This window comes from Somniosus microcephalus, chromosome 2 (assembly GCF_052327205.1).
Source record: "Somniosus microcephalus isolate GS21.2 chromosome 2, FLI_Smic_1.0, whole genome shotgun sequence".
Taxonomy (NCBI): domain Eukaryota; kingdom Metazoa; phylum Chordata; class Chondrichthyes; order Squaliformes; family Somniosidae; genus Somniosus; species Somniosus microcephalus.
The window spans coordinates 174,323,485-174,338,872 of NC_140988.1; the positions used below are offsets into that span (position 1 = coordinate 174,323,485).

A 15,388-nucleotide genomic window follows, 5' to 3' on the forward strand; every position below is an offset into this window, starting at 1 on the left:
AGGGAGTGCAGTAACCCGGGTAAGTGAGAGGGGATGGAAGAGGGAGTGCAGTAACCCGGGTAAGTGAGGGGGGCTTATGGAAGAGGGAGTGCGGTAACCCGGGTAAGTGAGAGGGGATGGAAGAGGGCGTGCAGTACCCTGGGTAAGTGAGAGGGGATGGAGAGGGAGTGCAGTAACCCGGGTAAGTGAGAGGGGATGGAAGAGGGAGTGCAGTAACCCGGGTAAGTGAGGGGGGCTTATGGAAGAGGGAGTGCAGTAACCCGGGTAAGTGAGGGGGGATGGAAGAGGGAGTGCAGTACCCTGGGTAAGTGAGGGGGGGGGCGATGGAAGAGTAAGTGAGGGGGGAGAATGGAAGAGGGAGTGCGGTAACCAGGGTAAGTGAGGGAGGGTGGAAGAGGGGAGTGCGGTAACCCGGCTAAAAGGGAGGGGGGAATGGAAGAGGGCGTACAGTAACCCGGGTAAGTGAGGGGGGGGGATGGAAGAGGGAGTGCAGTAACCCGGGCAAGTGAGGGCGGGATGGAAGAGGGAGCGCAGTAACCCGGGTAAGTGAGGGGTTTGGAGGAGGGAGTGCAGTACCCCGGGTAAGTGAGGGGGGGGGGTTATGGAAGAGGGAGTGCGGTAACCCGGGTAAGTGAGGGGGGGGGGGGTTATGGAAGAGGGAGTGCGGTAACCCGGGTAAGTGAGGGGGGTTATGGAAGAGGGAGTGTGGTAACCCGGGTAACGAGTGAGTGGGTGCGTGGTAACCCGGGTAACAGGAGGTAGAGGGAGTGTGGTAACCCAGGTAATGGGGAGGGGGTGGGGGTGGGAGAAGAGTGGGACTGTGGTAAGGATTTCACCAAGGAAGAGAGATGCTGAAAGAGGAGGTAGTGGAGATACATGTTGATGAAGAGGAGGTACTAGAAAGGCTGGCTGTACTTAAAGTAGATAAGTCACTAGGTCCAGATGGGATGTATCCTAGGATGCTGAGGGAAGTTAAGGTGACAATCGCGGAGGTGCTGGCCATAATCTTCCAATGGGGTGGTGCCAGAGGACTGGAGAATTGCGAATGTTACACCCTTGTTCAAAAAAGGGTGTAACGAGAGAGAAAGATAAACCCAGCAACTACAGGCCAGTCAGTTTAACCTCGTGGCGAAGCTTTTAGAAACGATAATCAGGGACAAAATTAGCAGGCACTTGGACAAGTGTGGATTAATTAAGGAAAGCCAGCACGGATTTGTTAAGGGCAAATCGTGTTTAACCAACTTGATCGAGTTTTTTGATGAGGTAACAGAGAGTGTTGATGAGGGCAATGCGGTTGGCGTGGTTTACATAGACTTACAATAGGCTCTTGATAAAGTGCCACATAATAGGCTTGCCAGCAAAGTTGAAGCCCATAGAATAAAAGGAACAGTGGCAGCATGGATTCAGGCTAAATGACAGGAAACAGGTAGTGGTGAACGGTTGTTTTTCGGACTGGAGGGAGGTATACAGTGGTGTTCCCCAGGGGCCGGTACTAGAACCACTGCTTGTCTCAATATATATTAATGATTTGGACTTGGGTGTACAGGGCACAATTTCAAAATTTGCAGATGACACAAAACTTGGAAGTATAGTGACAGGCTTTAAGAAGACATAGACAGGCTGGTGAAATGGGCGGACATGTGGCAGATGAAATTTCACGCAGAAGAGGACGAAGTGCTACATTTTTGTAGGAAGAACGAGGAGAAGCAATATAAACTAAAGGGTAGAATTCTAAAGGGGGTGCATGAACAGAGACCTGGGGGTTATATGTGCACAAACTGTTGAAGGTGGCAGGACAGGTTGAGAAAGCAGTTAAAAAAGCATACGGGATCCTGAGCTTCATAAATAGAGGCATAGAGTACAAAAGTAAGTGAGCTATGATGAACCTTTAAAAACACTGGTTTGGCCTCAACTGGAGTATTGTGTCCAATTCTGGTCGTTGCACTTTAGGAAGGTTGTGAACGCCTTAGAAAAGGTGCAGAAAAGATTTACAAGAATGGTTCCAGGGATGAGGGACTTCAGTGATCTGGAGAGGCTGGGGTTGTTCTCCTGAAGGAAAAAAAAATTGCAGGGCTATGGGAAAAGGGCAGGGGAGTGGGACTAACTGAAGTGCTCTTGCAGAGAGCCGGCACGGACTCGATGGGCCAAATGGCCGCCTTCAGTGCTGTAATCATTCTATGAAGGGGGGAGAGAGGGAGTGTGGTAAAGTGGGAAGAGAGAGAGGGAGTGCGGTAAGGGGGGGGAGAGGGGGAGTGTGGTGGGGGGGGAGAGAGGGAGTGTGGTGGGGGGGGAGAGAGGGAGTGCGGTAAGGGGGCGAAGAGAGGGAGTGCGGTAAGGGGGCGAAGAGAGGGAGTGCGGTAAGGGGGCGAAGAGAGGGAGTGCGGGAGGGGGGGCGAAGAGGGAGTGCGGTAAGGGGGGCGAAGAGGGTGCGGTAAGGGGGGGTGAAGAGGGGGAATGCAGTAAAGGGGAGTGCGGTAAGGGGGGGGCGAAGAGAGGAGGAATGCAAAGAGGGGGAATGTAAAGGGGAGTGCGGTAAGGGGGCGAAGAGAGGGGGAATGTAGTAAAGGGGAGTGCGGTAAGGGGGGGTGAAGAGAGGAGGAATGCGGTAAGGGGGGCGAAGAGGGGGAATGTAAAGGGGAGTGTGGTAAGGGGGGCGAAGAGAGTGGGAATGTAGTAAAGGGGAGTGGGAATGTAGTAAAGGGGAGTGCGGTAAGGGGGCGAGAGATGGAGTGCGGTAAAGGAGAGAGACTGGGAGTGCGGTAAAGGGGTAGAGACTGGGAGTGCGGTAAAGGGGTAGAGACTGGGAGTGCGGTAAAGGGGTAGAGAGAGGGAGTGCAGTAAAGGGGGAGAGAGAGTGTGGTAACTGTGGTGAAGGAAAGAAAGTGTGTTAATGTGAGTAACTAATGCAGAGGAAAGGGGGTACGGTGCCATCGTGGTAATGTCACTGGGCTAGTAGTCCAGAGGCTTGGACTAATAAACCACTACTCCCACCACAGCAGCTGGGGAATTTAAATTCAGTTAATTAAATAAATCTGGAATAAAAAAAGCTAGTATCAGTATGGTAACCAGGAAACTATCGGATTGTTGTAAAAACCCATCTGGCTCACTAATGTCCTTTAGGGAAGGAAATCTGCTGTCCTTATCTGGTTTGGTCTATATATGACTTCAGACCCACAGCAATGTAGTTGACTCTTAACTGCCCTCTGAAATGGCCTAGCAAGTCACTCAGTTGTAACTAACCGCTACAAAACACAATAAGAATGAAACCGGACGGATCACCCGGCATCGACCTCGGCACTGGCTATGAACACACGGCAACGGCGCACCCAGCCCAGTCGACCCTGCAAAGTCCTCCTCACTGACATCCGGGACTTGTGCCAAAATTGGGAGAGCTGTCCCACAGACAAGTCAAGCAACAGCCTGACATAGTCATACTTGCAGAATCAGCCAAAGTCCCAAACTCCTCCATCACCATCCCTGGGTATGTCCTGTCCCACTGGCAGGACAGACCCACCGGCGGTAGTGGCACAGTGGTATACAGTCGAGAAGGAGTCACCCTGGGAGTCCTCAACATGAAGTCTCATGGCTTCAGGTCAAGCATAGGCAAGGCAACCTACTGATTACCACCTACCACCCTCCCTCAGCTGATGAATCAGTACTCCTCCATGTTGAACACCACTTGGAAGAAGCACTGAGAGTAGCAAGGGCACAGAATGTACTCTGGGTGTGGGGCTTCAATGTCCATCACCAAGAATGGCTCGGTAGCACCACTACTGTCCGAGTCCTGAAGGACATAACTACCAGTCAGGGCCTGCGACAGGTGGTGAGAGAACCAACACGAGAGAAAAACCTGCTTGACCTCGTCCTCACCAATCTACCTGTCGCAGATGCATCTGTCCATGACAGTATTGGTAGCAGTGATCACAGCACAGTCATTGTGGAGACGAAGTCCCGTCTTCGTCGGGAATATGGTATTGAGATAGAGGATCAGCCATGATCCTATTGAATGGCGGAGCAGGCTCGAAGGGCCTGCTATTTTTCTATGTTTCACACTAAGGACACCATCGTGTTGTGTGGCACTACCACCCTGCTAAATGGGACAGATTCGGAACAGATCTAGCAGCTCAAAACTGGGCATCCATGAGGTGCTGTGGGCGCTCAGCAGAATTGTATTCCACCACAATCTGTAACCTCATGGCCTGGCATATCCCTCACTCTACCATTACCATTAAGCCAGGGGACCAACCCTGGTTCAATAAGGAGTGTAGAAGAGAATGCCAGGAGCAGCACCAGGCGTACCTAAAAATGAGGTGCCAACCTGGGGAAGCTGCAACACAGGACTACGTGCATGCTAAAAAGCGGAAGCAGCATGCTATAGACAGGGCTAAGCCATCCCACAACCAATGGATCAGATCAACGCTCTGCAGACCTGCCACATCCAGTCGTGAATGGTGGTGGACCATTAAACAACTAACGGGAGGAGGAGGCTCCATGAATATCCCCATCCTCAAGGATGGTGGAGCCCAGCACGTGAGTGCAAAATACAAGGCTGAAGCATTTGCAACCATCTTCAGCCAGAAGTGCCTAGTGGATGATCCATATCAGCCTACTTCTGAGGTCCCCACCATCACAGAAGCCAGTCTTCAGCCAATTCACTCCACGTGATATCAAGAAACAGCTGAGCGCACAGGATACAGCACAGGCTATGGGCCCCGACAACCTCCCGGCTATCGTGTTGAAGACTTGTGCTCCAGAACGATCCGCGCCTCTAGCCAAGCTGTTCCAGTACAGCTACAACACTGGCATCTATCCGACTGTGGGAAACTGCCCAGGTATGTCCTGTCCACAAAAAGCAGGACAAATCCAACCTGGCCAATTACCGCCCCATCAGTCTACTCTCAATCATCAGCAAAGTGATGGAAGGTGTCGTCAACAGTGCTATCAAGTGGCACTAACCCACCAAAAACGTGCTCACTGATGCCCAGTTTGGTTTCCGCCAAGACCACTTGGTTCCCGATCTCTTTACAGCCTTGGTCCAAACATGGATAAAGGAGCTTAATTCCAGAGGTGAAGTGCCCTTGACATCAAGGCGACATTTGACCGAGTGTGGCATCAAGGAGCCCAAGTAAAACTGAAGTCAATGGGAATCGGGGGGGGGGTGGAGGTCATACCTCGCACAAAGGAAGATAGTTGTGCTGATTGAAGGTAAATCATCACAGCCCCAGGACATCGCTGCAGGAGTTCCTCAGGGCAGTGTCCTAGGCCCAACCATCTTCAGCTGCTTCATCAATGACCTCTCCAGCATAAGGTCAGACACGGGGATGTTCGCTGATGACTGCACAGTGTTCAGCGCCATTCACAACTCCTCAGATAATGAAGCAGTCCATGCCTGCATGCAACAAGACCTGGACAACGTTCAGGCTTGGGCTAATAAGTGGCAGGTAACATTTGCGCCACAGAAGTGCCAGGCAATGACTATCTCTAACAAGTGACAGGCTAACCACCTCCCCTTGACATTCAACAGCATTACCATCGCAAATCCCCTACCATCAACATCCTGGGGGTCACCATTGACCAGAAACTTAACTGGACCAGCCACACAAATACTGTGGCAACAAGAGCAGGCCAGAGGCTAGGTATTATGTGGCGAGTGTCTCACCTCCTGACTCCCCAAAGCCTTTCCACCGTTGATAAGGCACAAATAAGGAGTGTGATGGAATACTCGCCACTTGCCTGGATAAGTGCAGCTCCAACAACACTCAAGAAGCTCGACACCATCCAGAACAAAGCAGCCTGCTTGATTGGCACCCCATCCACCACCTTAAACATTCACTCCCTCCACCACCGGCGTACCGTGGCTGCATTGCGTAACATCTACAAGATGCACTGTAGCAACTCCCAAACCCGCGACCTTTTCCACCTAGAAGGACAATGGCAGCAGGCGCATGGGAACACCACCTGCAAGTTCCCCTCCAAGTCACACACCATCCTGACTTAAAAGTATATTGCTGATCCTTCTTCGTCGCTGGGTCAAAATCCTGGAACTCCCTACCTAACAGCACTGTGGGAGTACCTTCACACGGACTGCGGCTCATCACCACCTTCTGAAGGACAATTAGGACTGGGCAATAAATGGTGGCCTTGCCAGCAACGCCCACATGCCATAAAAAAACAGAATGTTGTAACCCGGGTACACGGTGGGGTGGAAGTGGGTGTAGTAATGGATTTTGGGGGGGGGGGGGGGGGAGGGGGCTGGAGAGAGTGTTCAGTGACCTGGGTAGCTAATGGTGGAGGGGCGACAGCATGGCAACCTGGGGGGGAGGGAGAGGGAATGCGGTAACCCATATAACTGGTGTTGGGTGGGAGAAAGCTTGTGGGAACCTGCATAACTAGTTGGTGGTATGCAGTAATCCAAGTAACCAGCAAGGGTGTCTGGTAACCCGAGTGCTGAAGGAGCGGGGAAACTAGGTTATCAGCGTGGAGAGGTTACCCGGGGGCGTTGTCTGTGTCAATTCTGTTTTCTGTCAGGCTTCAATGAGGAGCAACACTTGGGAGTTTAAAGAAATTTGTGACCGTCCCTGCCTTTGTGACGTCACCAGAGCAGTGAGGGCCTGAGAGCTTGGAGCAGTCTGGCGTCACACAGCACCAATACTGACTGGAAGATCTCGATTTGTCTGGCCCATTACTGACTGGGAGATCTGATCCCATGCATGCAACCACACTGGGAGATCTGCAGTTTCAATCAACATTTTCTCTCTGCTAATATTTTTTTCTAAATCACTGGACTTTCCTTGCCCTTTAACTTTCAAAGCATTTTTTTATCAAGTGGGATTATTGCTGCTTTAAAAAGTCCTGCTAAACAGTAATAAGTTATGATTCATTAAAGCCTATTGTTTATTTCAGATCTTTTTTAAAAATGGGGACACAAAAAGATCAACTGCTCCAAATTCGACAAGCCTTTGAAATGGCCCAGAAAGGACATCAAAATCTGGCAAAGCTGGTGGCAGGTCTTAAACAAATGTATAATCAGGTACAGTGCAGTGTATAGTGCTCTGGAGAATATTGCTGTAAATCAAGTCATAGTACCGATTACTGTATTTGTTGTATTTTGAGTTTAAGTTGATCACTTCAAAGTGTGTTTTAGCAGTTTGCATTGAGTTTTTGAATCTTAATGTAAATCAGAAACAGTAAGGGGTCCAGGGAACTCTACTCAACACTTCCCTTCATTCTGACATCACTCCCCTAACTAGTACCTGATACTACTTACCCTTCACCTATTTTTTTTTTTTATTCGTTCCCTGGTTTTACCTTTAATCCCCAACATTTTACGCTTAAGTAATAAGCCTTTTGTGTGGAACATTACCAAAATGTTAGAGGGTCTTTCACACTGTAGTTAAGATGTGACTTCTGCAAAAGAAAAGTCAGAGCAGATCAATTTAGGCTTATTTGTTTTCTGAATCTGTACTGGTTACTATTTACTAGGTTATATTCACGCAGTTTCAGCTTGACTCCGTTGGTAGCATTGTGGTCCGAGTCAGAAGGTTGAGAGTTCCAGCCCCATTACAGATTTGAGCGTATAAATCTGGTCCTTTGGGACATCTCAAGGATGTGCTCAGATGCCATGTAATTGCAAGTTAGTTTGTTCTTTCTTTACAGGTGATTCTTGCATTTACTCCTGATTATTGAATCTGTCATTTTACCTAATAATCTGTTATGCTACCTTTTTTGAAAATGGTACTGCAATTTCTTATTTCACATCTAGTAGAGTTCTTGCATTGTTCCTGGACTCATTTGTAATGACCATCAGCCTCCACACGCATCTCTTAATGCTTAGGATAAATACCATCCATCTCTGGCAATTAGCTTTGAGCTCTTTTAGCCTGTAAGACCTCCATCTCATTTATGTTGAGATCGCTGATCTCAACATGGATTATCACTGATTATGGATGGCATGGTACTCGTGTTTTTCCTAATGAATACATAAACAAAATACTTGTGCACAGAGCTGGGAGTATCTGCTTGTAAACAGTGGCAACAGGAATTTGGTACAGAGGGGGAAGGAAGTGCTAAGTGATTTAAGCCAAGGGTAAATATATAAATAATCAGCAATTTAATTAGATCGAAAGGGATTTTTTTTAAGCAAAATGATGGGATAGCTGAGACCCGTTGTCTGCAATTCCTGTGCCATGTGGAAACTCCAGGACGCTTCATGTGTCCTAGATAATCGCGTGTGCAGGAATTTCCTCCAGTTGCTCGAACTCGAGCTCTGGCTTTCTGAGCTTGAGGAGTGGCTGGAGTTACTGCAGGGCACACGGGAGGCTGAGAATCTCCTGGAGAGCACGTTCCAGGAGGTGGTCACACCGCAGCTAGAGACTTCAGGAGAATAGTAAGTGGGCGGCCACCCAGCAAGTTAGGAAGATGCAGGCAGTGCAGGAATCCTCTGGGAGTGTGGCACTCTCAAACCGGTTTTCAGTGCTGAATACCAGCGAGGGTGATGACACCTTGGGGGAGTGCAGGGGACTGCAGTTTAAAGCACATTCGCAGCACTGTGGGACAAATGACTACAGGGCGGCACAGCAAAGTGTAGAAATGCACTGGTCATAGGGGATTTGATAGTCGGGGATGGACGGGCGTTTCTGCAACTGCCGACGTGGGCCCCACGTGGTATGTTGCCTCCGTAGTGCCAGGGTAAAGGACATCACTGAGAAAGCACACTTCGAGGGGGGATGGGGAACAGCTAGAAGCCGTGGTCCATGTGGGATCTAATGACATAGGAAAGGAAAGGGTTGAGGTCCTGCAGTCAGAGTTTCAAGAGCTAGGAAGGAAGTTTAAAAAAAGGACCTCAAAGGTAGTAATCACTGGATTACTCCCAGTGCCACACGCTAGTGAGTATCGGAATTGTAGGATAAAACAGGTTAATGCGTGGCTGGAGAAATGGTGCAGGAGGGAGATCTTCACATTCAGATTCCAGGGGCATTGGAACCAATGTTCCCGTTAATTTTTTTTCTGGTGCACGGCCCTTTCAAAACACCGCATATATGCGGTTTTTCGCATTGATTGGGACCAGTTCTGCGGCAGAAGGGACCTGTACAAGGTGGACGGGTTGCACCTCAACAGAGCTAGGACCAATGTCCTCGCAGGAAGGTTAACTAGTACTGTGGGGGAGGGTTTATGCTAATTTGGTGGGGTTGGGCACCAGGATGAAACGGAGAGGAGATGCAAGGTGCGCATAGCACTGGGAGAGGCAAATAGCACGAGAGTAAAGAATAATTCAGAAATAGGAGGGATCAGACTGGGGGGGGTGGGGGAGGAGGGATCAGACTGCGGTGGAGGGGGGTGCAAATGTGAAGCAGTCGAAGATGGTTTTGGCGTGCTGCAGGCAAAAGTTGCCACTGTTGAGATACCGCGGCAAACGTGGGAGTCGAGACCAGAGCTATTGAAAACACAACTGCTTTATTCCAACCACATGACAAACAGGAACTAGAAAAGCCCGCGCATCCACTTAAATACTTCCCAGACAGGAAGTGCTCCCGGCAGCCTGTCCCTGCGGGAAACAAGTTGCTGGAGGAAAGGGCCCCCGGCTGGGGGCTTCTGCTTAGACTGTCTGTGCCGCCGTGAGCGGATTATGTCCAGTGGTGGCGTGTCGCCACAGAGCTCCCCCCCAGAATCCGCTTAGGAGGAGTGGACGAGTCGTGACGGTGGTCTAATGGTTCTGCCGCAGCGGCTCTGGTCGCCGGTCTGGTTGGTTGGGTCGGGCGGTTCGCCGCCGGCTGTGCTGGCTTGCTGGGGGGACGGCCTCTAGTTGGAGGCTGGGCCACGGGGACCTGTTCCCCTGGTTCTGTGTGTGCTGGTTTGAGCCAGTCGATGGAGACTGTCTCGACCCTGTCGCCGAGTCGCAGCTTGAAGACCTTGTCCCCGGTTTGTAGTACCTCGTACGGACCGTCGTACGGGGGTCGCAGGGGCCCGTGGTGCGCGTCGTGTCGCACGAAGACGAAGCGCGCCTGCTGTAAATTTGGCGGGACGTGAGGTGCAAGTTCGCCGTGTCGGTTGACCGGAAGTGGGGCGAACTGCTGAGCGGAAGAGAAAGAGTCGAGCCGCTGCTGTTCGGCCGACCAAGGCTTGGTAGGCTCCGGAAGGAATTCGCCTGGGATGCGCAGCGGTTGTCCGTAGACTAACTCCGCTGCCGAGGACTGGAGGTCTTCCTTGACAGCGGTGCGTAGGCCGAGTAGCACCCACGGTAGGCGGTCAGTCCAGGTACTGTCCTGCAGGCCGGCGCGGAGTGAGGCCTTGAGTGACCTGTGGAAGCGTTCACAAAGTCCGTTGGCCTGCGGGTGGTACGCCGTGGTGCGGTGGAGCGTCACCCCGAGGTTGCGTGCTGTGGCCGTCCAGAGTTCGGAGGTGAACTGGGCGCCTCTGTCGGAGGTTATGTCGGCCGGTACGCCGAACCTCGCAACCCAGGTGTTAACGAACGCCCTGGCGATGTCGGCTGTGGTGGTGGAGGTCAGCGGCACTGCCTCAGGCCAGCGTGTGTAGCGGTCGACCATCGTGAGGAGATAAGTTTGGCCTTGCGATGGCGGCAGGGGACCGACGATGTCGACGTGTACGTGGTCGAAGCGGCAGCTGGGTACCTCGAAGTCTCCCAGGGGTGCTTTGGTGTGCAGCTGTACCTTAGCCCCTTGGCAGGCGAGACAGGAGGTGGCCCAAGTCCGAACATCTCTGCTGAGGCCGCGCCAGACGAAGCGCTTGGAGAGGAGTTTGACGGATGCGCGGGAACCCGGGTGAGAGAGCCCGTGGAGCGCGTCGAAGACGCGGCGGCGCCAGGTCTCAGGGACGACCGGCCTGGGTTGGCCGAGTGAGACGCCGCACGTGACTGCCGTGGCTTCGGGCCCGTGCGCGACCTTGGCTAGGCGTAGCCCTGGCAGGCTGGTAGCCGCCGAGAGGAGGTCTGGGTCCGTGAGCTGGGCCGCTGCTAGTTGTGCGTAGTCGACCGCGAGGTGATTCGCACAGACGGCGGGACGGGAAAGGCAGTCGGTGACCACGTTGTCTCTACCGGAGACGTGCTGAATGTCCGTAGTAAACTCAGACGGCCGCGAGCTGGCGTTGCTGCCTAGCGGACCAGGGTTCGGTGTGCTTGGCCATCGCGTATGTGAGTGGCTTGTGGTCCACATACGCGGTGAAGGGGCGGCCTTTCAGGAGGAACCTGAAATGGCGGACCGACAGGTGGAGTGCGAGAAGCTCGCGGTTGAAAGTGGAGTATTTGACCTCCGGGGGGCGCAGTTGGCGGCTGTAGAAGGCAAGTGGCTGCCACGCGCCATTGACCCACTGCTCGAACACGGCCCCGACCGCGTGGTCGGAGGCGTCGGTGGTGAGCGCGACCCGGGCATCGGCCCTCGGGTGCGCGAGCAGAGTGGCGTCGGCGAGCGTGTTTTTGGTGGCGTCGAAGGCGGCTGCCGTGTCAGTGGTCCAGGCTACGTCCACCTTGCCGGATTTTCCTCGGAGGGAGTCGTATAGGGGCTTCATGAGGGCTGCGGCTCTGGGGATGAACCTGTTGTAGAAGTTCACCATCCCGAGGAACTCCTGGAGGCCCTTGATGGTTGTGGGGCGGGGGAATTGCTGGACGGCCTGCACCTTGTTGGGCAGGGGGACGGCCCCAGCAGGGGTGATGTGGTGACCGAGAAAATTGATCTCGGTTAGGCCGAATTGGCACTTCGCCGGGCTGAGGATGAGCCCGTGTTGGGCTAGGCGCCCAAACAGGATGCGAAGGTGTTCGAGGTGTTCCTGTTTGGAGGAGCTGGCCACGAGAATGTCGTCTAGAAAGACGAATAGGAAGTTCAGGTCCCGGAGGACTGAGTCCATAAGGCGCTGGAAAGCCTGTGCTGCATTCTTGAGGCCGAAGGGCATCCTCAGGAACTCGAACAGGCCGAATGGGGTGATGACGGCCGTTTTGGGGATGTCCGCGGGGTGTACGGGGACTTGGTGGTAACCGCGCACCAGGTCGACTTTGGAAAAGACGGTTCGTCCGGCCAGTCGGGCCGAACAGTCCTGGATGTGTGGCACCGGGTATCGATCGGGGGTGGTGGCGTCGTTGAGGCGGCGGTAGTCCCCGCAAGGGCGCCAGCCTCCGCCGGGCTTGGGGGCGATGTGGAGGGGCGAGGCCCAAGGGATGCTGGAGCGGCGGATGATGCCGAGTTGTTCCATGTTGGTGAACTCGGCCCGCGCGATTTCCAGCTTGGCCGGGTTGAGTCTGCGGGCGTGGGCAGAAACTGGGGGGCCGGTGGTGGGGATATAGTGTTCCACACCGTGCTTGGTGGCTTTGGCCGAAAAGGTCGGGTTAGTGAGGGCGGGAAACTCAGCTAGGAGTGCCGAGTAGTCGTCCGTGGCTCTGGCGAGGCAGTAGGTCGTCAGGCCGGCCGAACGGGCCGGGGTAAAGGCGCCGGGGATGGGGGCCATAGTGTTGATGTCGACGAGGCGGTGCCTCGGAATGTCGACGAGGAGGCCGTGGGCGCGTAGGAAGTCAGCGCCGATGAGTGGGCAGAGGACCTTGGCTGTGAGGAACTCCCAGCGGTAGCGGCGGCCCGCGAGGTCGAGCGTGACCATGCGGGTGCCATATGTGCGGATTTCAGAGCCGTTGGCTGCAGCCAGTGTGATACCCCGTGTGCCGCGTTGGATCTCGAGGGCGGAGGCGGGGGTGATGCTGTGCTGGGCCCCTGTGTCGCACAGAAATCGGCGGTTGGTTCTGTCGTCAGTGACGTACAGTAGGGGCTCCTTCTGCCCCGCGGCCATCGCGGGGGGGGGGTTTGAAGGAACACGGTGGCGTGCAGCGTTGAGCCCTAGCGCCAAAACGGGTGTGGTAGTGGCAGTGACCCGGAGTGGTAGGGCGGTCGGGCCTAGCGGCCCGGGAAGACCGCGTGGTCGTTGCCGTGAGGCCGGGCGCGACGTCGCGAGCGGCCTGTGCAGAGAGCAGCCGGTCGGCCTTTTCGGCTATATCATTCAGGTCCGTGGAGTCAGACTCCACAATGAGCGGGCGGGTGCTGGCGGGGAGCTGCCGAATGAAAAGCGTGCGAAAAAGGACGCCAGGATTTTTGTCGTCTGAGAGGGACAGCATGTGGGAAAGCAGGTCTGATGGTGAAGCGTCACCAAGGCCGGGGAGGTCCAGGACTTGGCAGTGGCGCTGGTAAGAGGACGTTTGAAATTTTTTAAGTTCAGATGTTCGTACTTGCCCTCCGTTGGTGGATTCTGCAGCGCTGCCCAAACCTTGGGGACTGTAGCGTAGGTGAGCGAGGCGACGAGGTAGTCGTACTTCGTGGCGTCGACTGTAATGCCTTTCAGCCGGAATCTGGACTCGGCTTGAACGAACCAGGCTTCGGCGAGGTTCTCCCAAAAGTCTGGTAATTTAACCGTGACTGCGTTTGTATCCGCCATGCTAGCTTAGGATTCGTCCTGAGCGTCGGGGTCACCAGTGTTGAGATACCGCGGCAAACGTGGGAGTCGAGACCAGAGCTATTGAAAACACAACTGCTTTATTCCAACCACATGACAAACAGGAACTAGAAAAGCCCGCGCATCCACTTAAATACTTCCCAGACAGGAAGTGCTCCCAGCAGCCTGTCCCTGCGGGAAACAAGTTGCTGGAGGAAAGGGCCCCCGGCTGGGGGCTTCTGCTTAGACTGTCTGTGCCGCCGTGAGCGGATTATGTCCAGTGGTGGCGTGTCGCCACACCACATGGGATTATGATATAGTGGCAATGACAGAGACCTGTCTCAAAGAAGGGGAGGATTGGGAACTTAATATTCTTGGCTACAAGATATTGAGGAAATATAGGGACGTTAACAAAGGAGAGAGGGTGGCAGTATTGATCAAAGAAACTATTACAGCACTGGAGAAGGACGATGTAGCTGAGGAGCCAAAGACAGAGTCTATTTGGGTAGAATTAAGGAACAATAGAGGAGCTATTATGCTGCTTTTTTTTTTATTCGTTTATGGGATCTGGGCGTCGCCGGCAGGTCCAGCTTTTATTGCCCATCCCTAACTGCCCTTGAGAAGGTGGTGGTGAGCCACCTTCTTGAACCGCTGCAGTCCGTGTGGTGAAGGTACTCCTCCTGTGGAGGGAGTTCCAGGATTTTGACCCAATGACAATGAAGGAACGGCGATATACTTCCAAGTCAGGATGGTGTGTGACTTGGAGGAGAACTTGGAGGGTGGTGTTCCCATGGCCCTTGTCCTTCTAAGTGGTAGAGGTCACGGGTTTGGGAGGTGCTGCCGAAGGAGCCTTGGCGAGTTGCTGCAGTGCATCTTGTAGATGGTACACACTGCAGCCACGGTATGCTGGTGGTGGAGGGAGTGAATGTTTAAGGTGGTGGATGGGTTGCCAATCAAGCAGGCTGCTTTGTCCTGGATGGTGTCGAGCTTCTTGAGTGTTGTTGGAGCTGCACTCATCCAGGCAAGTGGAGAGTATTCCATCATACTCCTGACTTGTACCTTGCAGATGGTGAAAAGGCTTTGGGGAGTCAGGAGGTGAGACACTTACCACAGAATACCTAGCCTCTGACCTGCTCCTGTTGCCACAGTATTTATGTGGCTGGTCCAGTTAAGTTTCTGGTCAATGGTGACCCCTAGGATGTTGATGGGGGATTCGACGATGGTAATGCCATTGAATGTTAAGGGGCGGTGGTTAGACTCTTGCTTGTTGGAGATAGTCATTGCCTGGCACTTGTGTGGCGCGAATGTTACCTGCCACTTATCAGCCCAAGCCTGAATGCCGTCCACGTCTTGTTGCATGCAGGCATGGACTGCTTCATTATCTGAGGTGTTGTGAATGACACTGAACACTGTGCAGTCATCTGCGAACATCCCCATTTCTGACCTTATGTTGGAGGGAAGGTTATTGATGAAGCAGCTGAAGATGGTGGAGCCGAGGACACTGCCCTGAGGAACTCCTGCAGTGATATCCTGGGGCTGGGATGATTGACCACCAACCACCACAACCATCTTCCTTTGTGCTAGGTATGACTCCAGCCAGTGGAGAGATTTTCCCCTGATTCCCAATGACTTCAGTTTTACTAGGGCTCCTTGATGCCACACTCGGTCAAATGCTGCCTTGATGTCAAGGGCAGTCACTCTCGCCTCCCCTCTGGAATTCAGCTCCTTCATGTTTGGACCAAGGCTGTAATGAGGTCTGTAGCTGAGTGGTCCTGGCGGAACCCAAACTGGGCATCAGTGAGCAGGTTAATAGTGAGTAAGTGCCGCTTGATAGCACTGTCGACGACACCTTCCTTCACTTTGCTGCTGATTGAGAGTAGACTGATGGGGCGGTAATTGGCAGGATTGGATTTGTCCTGCTTTTTGTGGACAAGACATACCTGGGCAGTTTTCCACATTCAGATAGATG

General features: G+C 53.3%; 1 protein-coding gene across 4 annotated transcripts in view; it reads left to right on the forward strand.

The window, feature by feature from the left end:
- ncapg (non-SMC condensin I complex, subunit G) overlaps positions 1–15,388 on the forward strand; it is a 134,024-nt gene that overhangs the window by 3,776 nt on the left and 114,860 nt on the right. For all 4 annotated transcript variants that reach the window (XM_085966965.1, XM_085966990.1, XM_085966981.1 and 1 more), the window contains exon 2: positions 6,904–7,030. In XM_085966965.1, coding sequence (XP_085823091.1) covers positions 6,917–7,030 — 114 coding nt within the window. In that variant the 5' untranslated portion in view covers positions 6,904–6,916. The remainder of the gene's footprint in view (positions 1–6,903; positions 7,031–15,388) is intronic.